At 38.6% G+C, this 15,110-nt stretch overlaps 1 protein-coding gene across 15 annotated transcripts in view; it reads left to right on the top strand.

Annotated features, from left to right (window-relative positions):
• RBFOX2 (RNA binding fox-1 homolog 2) overlaps positions 1 to 15,110 on the top strand; it is a 266,284-nt gene that overhangs the window by 138,499 nt on the left and 112,675 nt on the right. Inside the window, exons 1-2 of one of the 15 annotated variants that reach the window (XM_039353087.1) lie at positions 1,679 to 2,726; positions 3,523 to 3,635. The exons of 12 other annotated variants lie outside the window; for them this stretch is intronic. Coding sequence is in view for 2 of the 3 variants with exons in the window: in XM_039353084.1 (XP_039209018.1) it covers positions 2,682 to 2,726 (45 nt within the window). In the remaining variant the exon portion in view is untranslated. Of the gene's footprint in view, positions 1 to 1,675; positions 2,727 to 3,522; positions 3,636 to 11,575; positions 13,075 to 15,110 lie in introns of those variants that run through there. 2 more of the 15 variants (XM_039353084.1, XM_039353085.1) reach the window with 2 other exon arrangements.

Below are 15,110 nucleotides of genomic sequence, written 5' to 3'. Positions count from 1 at the left end.
TATTAAGCAATGTGTAGTTACCATGTAGCAAGATGGATGGCTAATAAATTTTAGAAATAAATAATAAATAAATAAAGCTCACGCTGGAAGTCACTGTGGTCATCATTAGCCACATCCTATTGATTGTTAGGTGAGCACCATCCCGATCCACGCATTCCCAGCCCCAGACCAGGTAAGGGTCTGGCGCCACTTCAACTCTCCCCCCTCGCCTCTCTTCCCCCCCCTCTTTTGGCTGCCCTGCATTCCAGGGCCTCTGTGCTGGCTCTGCCACATGCAAATTAAGCAGGCTGCATGTAGCATCAGAAAGAAGGCTGGCCGGGCCAGCAGGTGCCTTACAAAGGGCTAGACTGGCTATGCCTTGTCAGTGGGAGGGAGGAGATGATGAAACTTAACTGGGGTGGCAAGTCTGGCAGAGACAGTTGAGCGCTGCAGTAATTTCAAATAGTCTCTGAATAAGTGGTTGTTGAGCAAGTGCTCGCTGTAATGTACAAATACAATGCAATTTTTTTGTTTCTTTGCTATCAATGATACAAAGGCTTTGTATTAGGCTATGTACAGCTAAAGAGAAAAGTATTAATTAGCTCAATCCTGTAATATTTTGTTACTAGGTTGTTGTTGATGTTTTCTATTTAGACTGCTTTGCTTTAAAACTGATTGGCCACATTTCTTTAAATATAACTCTATGTGTAATCACTACTGTTTAAAACTCTGGGCTGCTTCCTTTAGAATTCAGCAGTACTTTTATGCATGTGCTAGTTGACCATGAAGATTAAAATCATAATTATAAGTAGCATGTCTCTGTATATAAGCACATGAAAACACTTCATTTAAAAATAAAGATTATCTTTCTTGGGTTGCTTAGAACATGCTCTAATTGTAACAATTACAGTCATGATCATTACTCTAGTATTTTAGTATGTTTTTAAAACTCAGTTATGTAGAAAAAATCTATATCTGTAGAAATAGCTATTGAGGACATTCTTTTTGTTTTTTTTATAAGCTATCTGATTTTATTATTTATTCAATTCAATATTTGTTAATCACAGGCCAGCAAAAATTATTATTTATGAAATAACACTTATATACATGTTTAACAAGTGGGACTTTTACTGATATATTATTGACATAAATTGGGACTTACAAAACAAAAAAGGAAACAATTTTTTCGTATTAGAGTGAATATTAAAACATTATTCAACTGTCTTGAGCACTGTTTATTCATATATAACATCAGCAAATTAACATATGTTGGCTGCTCATCACTGTTCCTTTTTTTGACAAGGTAAACCATTCTAAAGTAGCCTAATTATTTGCACCTGTTATATTGGTATTTCTAGCCAATAAGAAGAACAAGTCACAATCATGGACAAATTAATCATTTTGCGTCTACCTGCTTCAAAGATTTAAGTTAGCTCAGATGTTTGGGAAAAATCTGGGCATCCAAATTCTTTAAGCTCCACAATGCTCCACATGTTTTTCAATGGAGTTTAATGTCACCCAGAACTGCCAAATATTTCCTAAAAAGAAAAAGTAATGTTCAATGCAAGTTGTTACTGCTGATGTGTACCTCACTGTTTCCTTCAAACTGTTTTCAGCCTTCTAAGAAGTACTGGCCTGATCTCAGGTTACGAACAGCACACATGACATCCAGGGCTCTAAATGTATCTCCTGAACCTGCGGGCCTTTCTGTGATTAAGATAGCAGCTGCTTCTGTCTCTTAGAATTCCAACATCCCCTGGTAGGAATATATGCATTTGGAATGGTGCAAGGAAGTTTTCTAAAACGGGAAGAGCAGCTGGCCTTTCCAATCCTAGCTCCTCGCTCTCTCCTGTCTCTCCCCCCCTCCAGTCAGAATAAATCCTCCTAAGTTTGACTGGAACAGCTGAGAGCTTGCCTCGCACATAGCTCAAGGTTTCACAGTGGATTCAGATTGCCTTCTCCCCTTCTTTTTCTTTCTCCTTTCAGTTCTGATTCAAGCAGCTGTCTCTGCCTGGGTTAAATACCAGAGAGAGGTGTTAAATGATACGAGCTTATATTTGGTTATATATATTTGTGTGTGTGTGTGTGTATTTAAAAAAAATCCATTCACTGCACTTATCAATGTAGCTTTTCGCTCTCCCCTCCCTCTCTATCACCAAAAGGATTTGCTTCACTAATCCCAGCACCTGTCTCTGCCTGGGACAGTTGTTTTTTTGGTTTTGTTTTTTAAAAAGGGTCAGGAACAGTGGTGGGTGAAATAGTCCTGTGTGCTTTTTGCTGTCCTAGATGAGAATGGTTCCTCAATGCACCTAATGCCAGGAACCTACCTCTTTTTTGGGCGTCTTTGTGCTGGCTGCTTCCTCCCTTAATGCCCATTACTGCATTCTCTTCTTCCTGACTGTCACTCTGTCGCTTCTGAGAACTGCAGGAGAGTTGTTTTCAGCTGGGTGTCCTAATTTAGGAACTTGTGGTATTCCATGTGCAACTAGGCTTAGCAGTGCAGAAAAGACTTGGGAAGGGTGACTGAACCCAGTCAAGCAGCCTATGTGTACTTTAAATTGAGCACTCTGTGTATGTATGTCTCATGAGGCCTGAGCCAAGTGTTGGGTAGGGTAACTAGAAACAGGTGTTTAAAACTGTAAGAGGGAAAAAACAGAGTTCCCAGTTCATTTACTTTGTTGCAGCTGAAGAAGCCCTTGGCTATGTATGGTGTATATTGTATGGATTACCAATACCCAGTTGTCCAGGTAAGTAGAAAATAATTGCAAATTGTTACCTCTTCACAGTTACATTCATAGAGCATTGTGTGTTTTGTAATACTTTTTTCAAACTTCAGTTCTTTTTGTGTGGTACAGATTTAATTTCTTTTTTTCTCCAAAAAAGTAACATGACAAGGTTTATTTTTAGTTGAAATTGGGATCTGGGTAGAATGTCTGAGGAAAAGGTTCTCTGAGAAGACTTTGCATTTTAAGAAATGCATCTCTTTTCATGCTTTTTAAGTAGTGAAAATAACTTTGTCACTGCTAAATGCATTTGAAATTCCTTAACAGGCACCTATTGGTTAATGGAAATTGCAAAAGTAAAAAGTGTGTGTGTGACTTTAATATAACTTTTGTCTAGCTTCAGCTATTAGAAGAATTGGCCTCTCATCAAGAGTTCATTCTGCAAGTTCTTATATCTCAAATATTCTGAGCTATTCAGTATTTCTAGTGCCCAAAATCAGTGTTAATCTCCTAATAGAAACATATGCAATATACAGGAAAACCTTAAATGCTAAAATCTGTATTAAATTTTAGCATACTATTCAGGGGAAGAAGATGTGCATTAAAAACAAATATCCAAATAAATGTTGTTTCTATCAGTGTATGTTATTTGTGAAATTATTATAATGTTGTCAAGTGAAAAATTGTACCATTTTATTCAAAGTTTGTTACTCAGATCCATTAAATTGCAACAAATGATTTAAATTACTTAAAGAATATATAGCCATAAAGCTAGAGAGTATTTAGTGCCAATATTCATTTATTTTACTTTTTCTTTCAGTATAGGGATGGGCAGCCCCAGGGGCATATGCTCCAAACCCTTCCAGTCTTAGAGGCCTCCAGAATTGGCTGCTAAAAACTGCTGAGAAAAAAATCCAGCCTCCATCAGAGCAAGTGAGCTCTCTCATTACAATGACAGCTCCATTCCCACCTGCACTTCAGTCCTCAGCCTAGATCAGTGGTTCTCAACCTGTGGGTCGGGACCCCATTTGGGGTCGAACGACCATTTCACGGGGATCGCCAAACAACGCAGTCCGCCATTTTTTCCCCTTTTCCTTAGCTATGCTACTCCCTTTTATACTATTGGCTTTTGAAACCCAATAGAATAGACTCTCTTGAATAGAGTCTAATTCTATTGGCTTTCAAAAGCCAATAGGAATTGTCCAGGCTGTCTCTGCCCTGCTGAGCCCGCCAAAAGTCCCATTCTGCAAACAGTGCTGCACCAGTTGAGTAGTCCTCGACTTACGACCGCTTGAGTAGTCCTCGACTTATGACTGGTTGGGGGTCGCGGCATTAAAAAGGTTTAGAACCACTGGCCTAGATAGATTATGAATGGATGGATGGATGGATAGATAGATAAATAGATAGAATGAATCGTGGCATTTGTACACCAAAATTTGCATGTTTCTGGCTTATAACATAACAAGAGGTAACAATCCTTAGAAATGTTTAGCAAATGTGCTCCTTGTTGGATTTGGAAAGTTATTTTAGATTATTTCATGAACTATCTTGAGTTTTCCACTGCTAAGTGCATAACATATAAAATTATTAGCTTTATTTCAGTATGGCATATTATAGGAACCCTTTCATTGTAGTATACAAGCCATGTGTTGTTACTTAGGGAACCAAGTAAATTGTGGCTTGGTCAACAAATCATAGTTATACAAAAGCATGATGTCTGGAACCAATCATTATATCTTTCCAAGGCTGAATAATGTCCCCACACCTTACCTTTTTCAGTGTCACATTAAAAGGTCTATTTTATTGCAATGGCTGATTTTAAGGTCTGCATCCTATTAACCTTTCTCTGTATGTCCCTAGGAGCAAACATAAAGCACTGCACTATAGCTTCTAATCCATTAGAATTATCCTAGTTTCATTTTAAAGCATTGTTTTTTTTAATAATAAGCATAGAAAGTATAATCATTCTGAAAACCACGTCTGGAAGATTATATTGTACTTATAGCACGAACAAAGTTTTATCTAGCATGATCAATTGATACTTTATACTAAAGTGGTAATGAATTAGTTTTTGCAATCAAAACGGATTCTATTTGGGACCGTATGGATTAAAATTGAGCAATCAATTATCATATGTCCTTTTGTTTCAGGTTAATCTTATTTCCAAATATATTCATTTTTGTTAAATATTTTATTGTTAGCGGTAGAACGTAACATTGCATTAAATAGTAGTGATAAAACTTAATTTCTGCTTTACATGTGTTTAAACATTTTCATAATATATTTCCTTAAAGAATTCTGAAATAATATGATTTTACATTTCTGGCATTATCTATATAATGCTTTGATTTTTCCATGTTTCTGCTGTTTGTACTTTGCAAATATTGGAGCTGTTTGTATTTGGTTGAATTGGAAGACAATCTACAAAGTAAGAAGTATAAAAATAAGATAATTAAATTACAGAGTCAGGTTTTGAACAGCATTAAGCTTATTACTTGAATTAAATGATAAGATATTCTGGAGGACTTTGCAAAGTTTGAATTTTTGATATTGGCTTTTTATTTTTACAAATAACCAGGAGACGTTATTGGATTTCTTAAAATTCTCACTAAGACCCAGAAGATTTTGTTTCCTTCTTAGTAGATTAATTTGAATTGTATAAACTTTTGGAAGAGAGACTTCATAGTTACTTCTTTTTTGATAGCAAAAATCATGCAGTCTTGATGTTCAGCATTGAAGTTTACATTATGAACCCTAAAGCTACATCTTAAGATGAGAAAGATTTGGCAGAAAGGTTAATGGAAAAGTTCCATTAACATCCTGGTAGAAGTCCCCCTAATGATACTGGTCAATCAATAATATAAAGAGTACATTCATTTTAGATGACTCAAAAAAGTATGCTTTTATTCAGAAGATAAGTAAAAATATTATGTTATACTTCTATACATTAAATGTGTAATTGGCTTGTTATTAATTTTGATATTTCTTCAGAGTTATCACGTTGAACCAGTATAATTCAGATAATAAATTAATATCTAGATCTCAATGTGAAATTTATTATTTCAATTTTTCTGCCAAAGCTTTTTGATACTTGTAAGACAGTTGGTTAAATTAAAGCAACATTTCATTAGTCTAAATATTATAGATATAATTTTGGATAACAGAAAAACACACTAAGGTGTACTATAGTTGCCCGTATACAGTCAACTATAAGATAGTAGCAGTGTCTTCTTTTCTCTCGTAATAATCCCAAAGAAGTAAAACAAGGGGGTTGCTGAGTTTGGGAGAGCTATTATCTGCTTACATGTATTCTCCTTAACCACTGATGTTTCAATAACGCTGGACTTTCACTAGTGGACTATGCATATTTGTTTATTTAAAGGTAAACATATAGCTTTCCTCTGTCCAGTCATGTTTGAGTCTAGGGGGTAGTCCTCATTTCTTAGCCAAGGGTGCCAGCATTGTCCGAAGACATTTCCATGGTCACCATGACTATACGCCGGGGCACACACTGTTACCCACTGAAGTGGTACCTATTTATCTACTCAAATCTACATGCTTTCCTACCGCTAGTTGGGCAGGGGTGGGGCAGTTAACCCCTTCATGCAGCACTCAGGTTCTGAACCGGGCTGTCAGCTTTCCAGATGACAAGCTCAGGGTCTTTAACTTCTAAGCTATCACATACCCCATTTGTTTATTATAGACTACCAGTTCTAAATAGTAATTAATAACTTTTGTTGTTAAATGCATCTCCTACTCAACAAAGGGTTGTACATCCTTGTTCAATATTATAAATATATTGTTATAGCCTAGCAGTTTAGAGACTACATTCTCTGAAGCCTAGAGTCATCAAACCTTGAATCTTCAAGGCCAGAGTCACTTGATGATGAGATGGCATATAAATTTAATAAATGTCACGAAGTTCTTAGATCACTTTGTCATGGAAATAAAATAGTATTCATCACGTTCTAAAACCAATCTGCAGTATGGTTGGCAAGAATCATCTGCTGATGGTCTTCATGCTTCCATCACTACTATTCCTGGGGTCTCTTTTCTAATATTTGGCTAAGTATGTGGCAACTGTCATTGTAATTATCTAAAATGATGCTCCATTGGAAACTTCCTAGTCCTCACTGGAGAACTATTGCTGTTGTGATATTAGTAAATCTATGTGAGTGTCTCCTCAGTGCGTAGAAATATATAAGAGGAGAAATAGCCTGTCAATATAGGCAGCTACAGGTCTGTCTTCCAAAAATGCTTGAAAGATTACAATTACTTACAATATGTTAACAACTTGTTGCACTTACAGATTTGATCTGTACCTGCAGGTCAGAAGACTCTTAGCTATTAGCTACACCTTTCATTCCTCACTCATTTTGTTATTGTTTTTGTTTGGATCTCTCTTGGCAAATACAGGATATAAGACTATGACTGGATTCATAAGTTGCTATAAGCCAATTGAATGCTTTGCACAAAATGTTAATGTGAACCCAGTCACTGTGGCTTATAATTGAAATGATTGCTTAACATACGTATGTGTCAGCTTAGCTACATTTTTCCAAGTTTAGCATTCCAGATGTGGAATTATAGTTCATATCTAACAGTTCCAGTAATTATGGAAGTTGTAGTCTAACAAGCCTTGGAACTAAAAAGTTGTCTAGGCTCAGGTGGACTGGATAATTCTTGTTTTTAAATTGAGTGATAACCTTGAAGGTTCCAAATTGGATACATTGAACCAAAGATTAAAAAGGACACTTGTTCTCTTTTCTTACTAATTCTCATTCTACTTGCTTTTCTCTCTCATAACTACTGTAATGTGGTTTGGGGGGGGGGGATTATACCAGAGGTAAGAATGACTTGGATGTTGCACCAAAAGCTACATTGCAAGCTATTATTCTCTGGTCTAAGGAATAGAAAGAGACTAATAGGGGAGTGGTATCTCTGTGGGATAGCAACCAGAAAGAATATATAGGTAGGCTGGTTTGTAATTTTTACTACATGCTCTAAATGTTTATTATAGAATTTGCACAAATAGAAATGGACTCGAACATCTCAATCTCACATATTGAGGAAGATTGTCTTGATACAGCATTTACAGCACATATTTGTGTAAAATCTGTATCTGTGCATTTATCAAATATATGAAAATTGTGCCCTCTGTTTATTTGCTTGTAAGTTATTGGTCCTTCACTTATACAGAATTTTGTGAATTGTGTTTAAGCTAGAATATATAATTTTATTCCATTTTTTTGTTTTGCTTTACACTTCTGAATGATCTACCATGATCTATCAAGCTTTACAGCTACTATAAAGCTTCTATACTGTGCTTTGATCAAGTTAATTCTTATCTACCCTCAAAAAGAATAAAAGTTCTATGAGTGCATTTTTCAGAGTTCTCTGTGATTTCACAGAGTTGGATTTAGCACTTCTTTCAATTTGATGTTGAGAGAGATTATGTTTGCTTATTAGGCAACAATACAATAAAATTGTACAAAACAATTCAGTAAAATTTCAGGATAAATATCTGCTTGCTTTTTTAATTTATAAGGTCCCAGTAATACATATGACACTTAACAAAACAACATAAACTAAAGCCAAGTCTAAATTTATTTAGTCAATTTGTTTTGTTCTTTTACCTGCTACCTTATTTGTATTTTAGTCTATATTTGTATAATGCTGGTGTGGCCTTCTCCTTCCAACAGTATCGAGTACAATATGTTAAATATTAACATCTTCAGAGTGCTTACATTTGATTGTTGTACAAAATGACGACTCAAAGGTGTGCAATAGCCATGATAGAACAAATATCATATGCAAAAATGCCTTTAAACTATGCTGAGCATTTCAGATATTTAGTTGTGATTCATCAGAGACTAAATGAGCAAATGGACAGAGAGATATGGAAGGCGGATTCATGTGTGAATTAATCCTGAGTTTTTCCATAGAAGGCAATTCTAGCAGGCTGACTTGAGGTATAGTCATGTGGCAGTGGTGGGATTCAAATATCTGAACAACCAGTTTTCTGCATGGACACCGCTTCCGGTAGTCCATTCTGGGCCTGGGCCTCTGAGGCCCAGAATGGACTTCTGGAAGTGGCATCCATGCATTTCTGTTGGGCCATTCTGGCCCTGGGAGGCCTCCCCCAGGCCTCTGAGGCTCAGAATGGACTTCTGGAAGTGGCGCCCACACACTTCCAGTGGGCCATTCTGGGCCTGGGAGGCCTCCCCGGCTCAAAATGGACTTCCAGAACTGGCGTCCATGCACTTCCGGTGGGCCGTTCTGGGTCTTGCAAAAAAGGACTAGGGCTTCAGCCAGTTTGCCGAAGTCAACAAAAAATTAGCTACCAATTTGCCAAACCAGTGCAAACTGGCTGAATCCCACTGTCATGTGTACAAAGAAGATAGCTTTTTGAATGGTTATCCATTTAACCCGTAGAACAGTGAATAGGACTGTAGCCTGAGAAAACATGATACATCATGTTATATGCAAAAGGTGGGAATATCATGTTTAAAAGTCTGAAGAAACAGAGTGTTATGTAGTCAAACAGCATTATGTACAGTAGGGCAAAAAAGTATTTAGTCAGCCACCAATTGTGCAAGTTCTCCCACTGAAAAAGATGAGAGAGGCCTGTAATTGTTATCATAGGTAGACCTCAACTATGAGAGACAAAATGAGAAAACAAATCCAGACAATCACATTGTCTGATTTGGAAATAATTTATTTGCAAATTATGGTGGAAAATAAGTATGTGGTCAATATCAAAAGTTCATCTCAATACTTCGTTATATATCCTTTGTTGGCAATGACAGAGGTCAAACGTTTTCTGTAGGTCTTCACAAGGTTGGCACACACTGTTGCTGGTATGTTGGTCCATTCCTCCATGCAGATCTCCTCTAGAGCAGTGATGTTTTGCGGCTGTCGCTGGGCAATACGGACTTTCAACTCCCTCCAAAGGTTTTCTATGGGGTTGAGATCTGGAGCCTGGCTAGGCCACTCCAGGACCTTGAAATGCTTCTTACGAAGCCATTCCTTCGTTGCCCAGGCAGTGTGTTTGGGATTATTGTCATGCTGAAAGACCCAGCCATGTTTCATCTTCAATGCCCTTGCTGATGGAAGGAGGTTTGCACTCAAAATCTCACAATACATGGCCCCATTCATTCTTTCCTGTACACGGATCAGTCGTCCTGGTCCCTTTGCAAAGAAACAGCCCCAAAGCATGATGTTGCCACCCCCATGCTTCACAATAGGTATGGTGTTCTTTGGATGCAACTCAACATTCTCTCTCCTCCAAAAATGACGAGTTGTGTTTCTACCAAACAATTCTACTTTGGTTTCATCTGACCATAGGACATTCTCTCAATCCTCTTCTGGATCATCCAAATGCTCTCTAGCAAACTTCAGACAGGCCCGGACATATACTGGCTTAAGCAGGGGGACACATCTGGCACTGCAGGATCTGAGTCCCTGGCGGAGTAGTGTGTTACTGATGGTTGCCTTTGTTACGTTGGTCCCAGCTCTCTGCAGGTCATTCACTAGGTCCCTCCGTGTGGTTCTGGGATTTTTGCTCACCGTTCTTGTGATCATGTTGACCCCACGGGGTGAGATCTTGTGTGGAGCCCCAGATCGAGGGAGATTATCAGTGGTCTTGTATGTCTTCCATTTTCTAATTATTGCTCCCACAGTTGATTTCTTCACACCAAGCTGCTTGCCTATTGCAGATTCAGTCTTCCCAGCCTGGTGCAGGTCTACAATTTTGTTTCTGGTGTCCTTCGACAGCTCTTTGGTCTTCACCATAGTGGAGTTTGGAGTGTGACTGTTTGAGGTTGTGGACGGGTGTCTTTTATACTGATAACAAGTTCAAACAGGTGTCATTAATACAGGTAATGAGTGGAGGACAGAGGAGCCTTTTAAAGAAGAAGTTACAGGTCTGTGAGAGCCAGAAATCTTGCTTGTTTGTAGGTGACCACATACTTATTTTCCACCATAATTTGCAAATAAATTCTTTCCAAATCCAAATCAGACAATGCGATTGTCTGGATTTGTTTTCTCATTTTGTCTCTCATAGTTGAGGTCTACCTATGATGACAATTACAGGCCTCTCTCATCTTTTTCAGTGGGAGAACTTGTACAATTGGTGGCTAACTAAATACTTTTTTGCCCCAATGTATGTTCTAATAATTTGGGATTAAAATTGAAAAAACTCTCAAGAACTAAATACACTCAGTTAGCTGACCAGAACACTGCAAAAGTGAGAGGGAAATAGAATGTATTGTTCAGAAAAGGAGCTAGTTCACCAGTTAAAATATTGAAGAAAATTGCAACATTTATTGCAGTTGTCAGAAATTACCTATTCATTTGAATAGGCAATAAATCTATTTTGGGTAGTCAGAAGCTACATCCCTTCCAAAAATAAAAATTCTAAGGGTTACCCAATGTATAAGGGCAAGTGAATTTATTTTGTAATGGAACTGTTTTGCTGTCTTACAGCTGTACATCTCTTCAATAGGACCATTTGAACAAAAGAATGTTGATATTTCATAAACAAGTACCTGATGATATATCTGTGTGAATGGTTCAAGAAAAGTGAATTCAGAGATCTGTAATGTCTTCTCCATTTTATTCCACTGATAACTAAAATTTGAAGTCATTTTGCATCTTTTATTCCTTTTATTACATTGAAAAATGCAAGTGTGATATAGCTTTAAACTTTAGATAAGATAACCTTTATTGTCATTTTTATACTGTGGGCACAATGGCACACATCAAAAATGAAATTTAGTTGCCTGCTCACAAAGTGAAACACATACATGACACACATCTAAACATACTATGAACAACATATGTATAGACCCACATCCCTACATATATGTAGCAAATAAATATTAAATATTGTCCATCTTGAATATATAACGGAAGGAGGAAACTTTAAACTTTAATGCTAGTCATTGTGTTAGGTGGACTTTTTCATGTTCTGTTCTTTTACTCTGCACTCATCTCAAAAAGCTAAACAGAATCAGATGTAGTTAATGTTCGGATGGACCAGCATGAAATACTATAGTATATGCTGGACTTGGATGATGAAAAGACATCTGAAAAAAGGCCCTGGAAAGCCTCTTCCTGTTCCCATACTGTTGCCTAGAAAACTGTGTCTGTGTGGTAACTAGGAGTGAAGCACAAAAAGGAGGCTTTATCTTTCATAGATTGATATATGACATCAAAATTCCTTCAGAGGATGCAATTGTTCTATAGGTCACTTGAGTAACTTTTACTTTTGAATTTAAAGATGAATATTTTTGTTATAGATTAATGTTAAGTATTTTCATGGCCGAGTAAGTGCAGAAAAGTATTAAATGCATAAGCTATACAATGGTCACTCCATATTATCACCAGAGGCAATTGGCAAAACACACACACACACACACAAAAGGCAGAAGCCAGAGCCTACAATCTACTGGACTCACTTAAGTAAGCTATCAAGATATAGGGGGCAATTCCAGTAGAGAACTGGATTAAAATAAAATGAACCCAAACTCATCCTTAAGCACGGTATAGATTCCTGAGCATTCGTTCCTTTGAAAAACCTTCACTGCTGGTGTTCTTTGCTCATTGGATGGTTTGTGTCAGTAGACTGGAAACAGCCCTTGAAAGATGCGGAGTTTGGAGAGGGGGAAAATATGCCTTCGTCGTAGACTCGCAGTGAGGCCAGGGTAAACTAGAAAGCTCAGCTTCCCCGACGAGGGAAAAATGACACGTTGGCACGAGGTGGAGATGCTCGCGCAGGTAGTCCTTTTATGCAGGGAAGAGCCAACGGGCTTAGGGAAGCCGAAGAGGGCCCTTTTGTTTGAGATGTGCTACCGGCGCCCGTCTCCCCACCCCTCTCGGGGTTTTCGCTTACAACCCTTAGCCCACTCCGAGACCAATCCTCGGCTGCGCGCACAGCCCGGGAAGAAGATGCCAGCAGCCTCCCAGCAGCCCCTCTGTTTGACTCCAAGCTGGCTCTGCACCCGTCCAGGCGGGGACGGGGAGGGAGGAGGAGGCGGGTCTTGGCTCTGATTAATTACCTTAGGCATTCGGGGGTGGAGCTTCCCTCAGCCATCTGGCTGAGATATGGGAGGGAGCTGCGGAGAAGGCGGGCGGGGGAGAGACGGAGAGGAAGAGAAAAGAAAGGAAGAAACACGAGAGAAAGGAAGGCAAGAGAATCACGATCCAGGGGAACTCCCCCTCCCTCTCTTGGTTGCCACTCGGAGACGGGGCGAAGAGTAAAGAGGCGAGCAGGTTTTGCCACAGCCCCACCTGGCGGAAGGGATTTTCTTCCCCTCTCCTCCACACCCTCCCGCTTTGGTTTATGGAGAAAAAGAAAATGGTCACTCAGGTAAGACTATGCGTGGTTCTACCCCGGTCCTCTTCTCGCGCAGTCCTGGAAATGAGACTGGGGCATGTGTGCGTCGCTTTCTGCCTCCTGGAGAAATAAGAGCCGTGACGAGAAGGCCACTCTGCCGCTCCTAAATGGAAGGAGTGGGCTTCGAGCGTCCTCCCTGAGCTGCAGGGGGATAGCTGTAGTGTAGGTGGAGCGTGGATGCGCAGCCATCCCTTCTTGCTCTGCTCCATAGATTCCTGTTTCCTGTGCTGTGCAGCTGCAGCTCAGGAAAGACCCTGCGGGGATTTGTCCACCCCTTTGTCTTCATGTGGAGGCAGGCGGGCGGGCGGGCGGAACTGCAGAGGTAGGAAAGGATAGCAGTTGCCTTGCCACCAAATGATATTGGCACAAGGGGTTTCCTTGTGCAACCCTTCCAGAGAATCGATATTCGTTCCGATCCAACTGATCTCATGCCTGCATTCATTTCCTTCCTAAATGAATCCTACTAGATTCTGGAGGATTGTAATTATTCCTTCTGGCAGCTTAGGTTTCCTTAGAGAAAGAGATAATGAGATGGAATTCGATAATGTCATATCTGATGGTGGGTAGTGATGTGAGGATCCTTGCAGATCCTCGTATTCTACTCAGGCTTCTCTTAGGCACCCTTCTGCATACCACAGCCTATGGATTGGCTTCCGTGCAGATTTAGCTGAATCTGCATTTCAATTACTTTCTTGTTACAAAGGTAATTCCCCCCACCCCCATTTTTACAGGTGCCTTGCCTGTGCTTGAATGCCCATTGAGCACAGGGCTCTTTGCAACTGTACATAGACATATGAAAGCAGTTGCTTATCATTTTACCAAGGAAGCAGAGAAGCAGCGCTTGGGCTGAACGCAAGGGATGATTTCTCAAGGAGCTTACCCACAACTGAGAAACAGTTATTTTTCCTGACTTTCTTTTCTAAGAATTGTTTAAATTCTTTATGTGTGGTTTTTTATTTTTTTTTAAATATGGAAACCTCCTACTTAACAGAGGGGGAGGAGGGTCAGTTAAATAGACAAGGTCAGGAAACAGCATCATTACAGCCAGGTAGCCTTTACTGTTAGTAGTTATATAATGGTCTGCAGTGCCATACATGGATAGATTTCTCTTAGAGTAATTTTTAAGGGGAAAAAAATTGTGGGGATTTTTTTTGTCATTTAATTAAAATTTTAAAAGACCTATCATTTGACATAATTTTTACAACATTGCATAAATGTAATTTTTAGTGGTAAGAGGCATCATATACTTCTCTCTTAAGGGGCAAGATGAATGTCCGAGGAGATGATTGTTCTAAGTAGTGGCAGCAGTTTGACTTCTTAGTCAGCAGACTTGCAGTGAATTCAGTGGCTCAGAGGCAGAGAGGTCTCTATCTATTAATGCAAATTGCAGATTTCCCTCCTCTGCTGATCACATTCATTATTTATATATTTCCTTTTTATCTTGGATGTGGGTCTTGAGTTCTGGAGCTTCTTTATGCCATCTGAAAGTGAAAGCTTTAAAAGTAATTTTGTAATATTTTTTCTCTTTTTAACATATCTTCTGTAATTATGAGCAACCTTTTTATACACTGTCCCATTATATTGTATATGGTATTGTCCAAAGTTGTTTTCCTATATATAAATTTAATAACATGGTATAAACTGATAGTTCATAGATGATCTAGCTAAGAAACGCCCACCACAAAAAGATGGCATATTTGAGGGAAATTGAAAATACTTGTACTTCAGATGAAAAATGAAAAGGCTACTTGCTTATCAAAGGAAGGTTGGAAGACTGTATAGGTTACTGTATAGAGAATGAAAAAAGTTTTTGCATGACTTTTGAAAGGAGAGAGCTGATATTATTCAAAAAATGATTAACTGATTGTGACCTTCATGTGTGGGTCCTAATATATGTACTGAGTATGTATGTCATATTTATATTTGACCCAGAAAATGTAATATATGTAAGAATAATTTGAAATATCACATCCGTAAATTACAATTTTGGTTGGGTAAGTTAACATGAC

The sequence above is a fragment of the Crotalus tigris genome, unplaced genomic scaffold (assembly GCF_016545835.1).
Source record: "Crotalus tigris isolate CLP2741 ecotype Arizona unplaced genomic scaffold, ASM1654583v1 scf7180000018491.14276545383:2951260, whole genome shotgun sequence".
Classification (NCBI taxonomy): domain Eukaryota; kingdom Metazoa; phylum Chordata; class Lepidosauria; order Squamata; family Viperidae; genus Crotalus; species Crotalus tigris.
The sequence above is the reverse complement of the archived record's forward strand: the minus strand, read 5'-3'. Positions and strand labels throughout refer to the sequence as shown.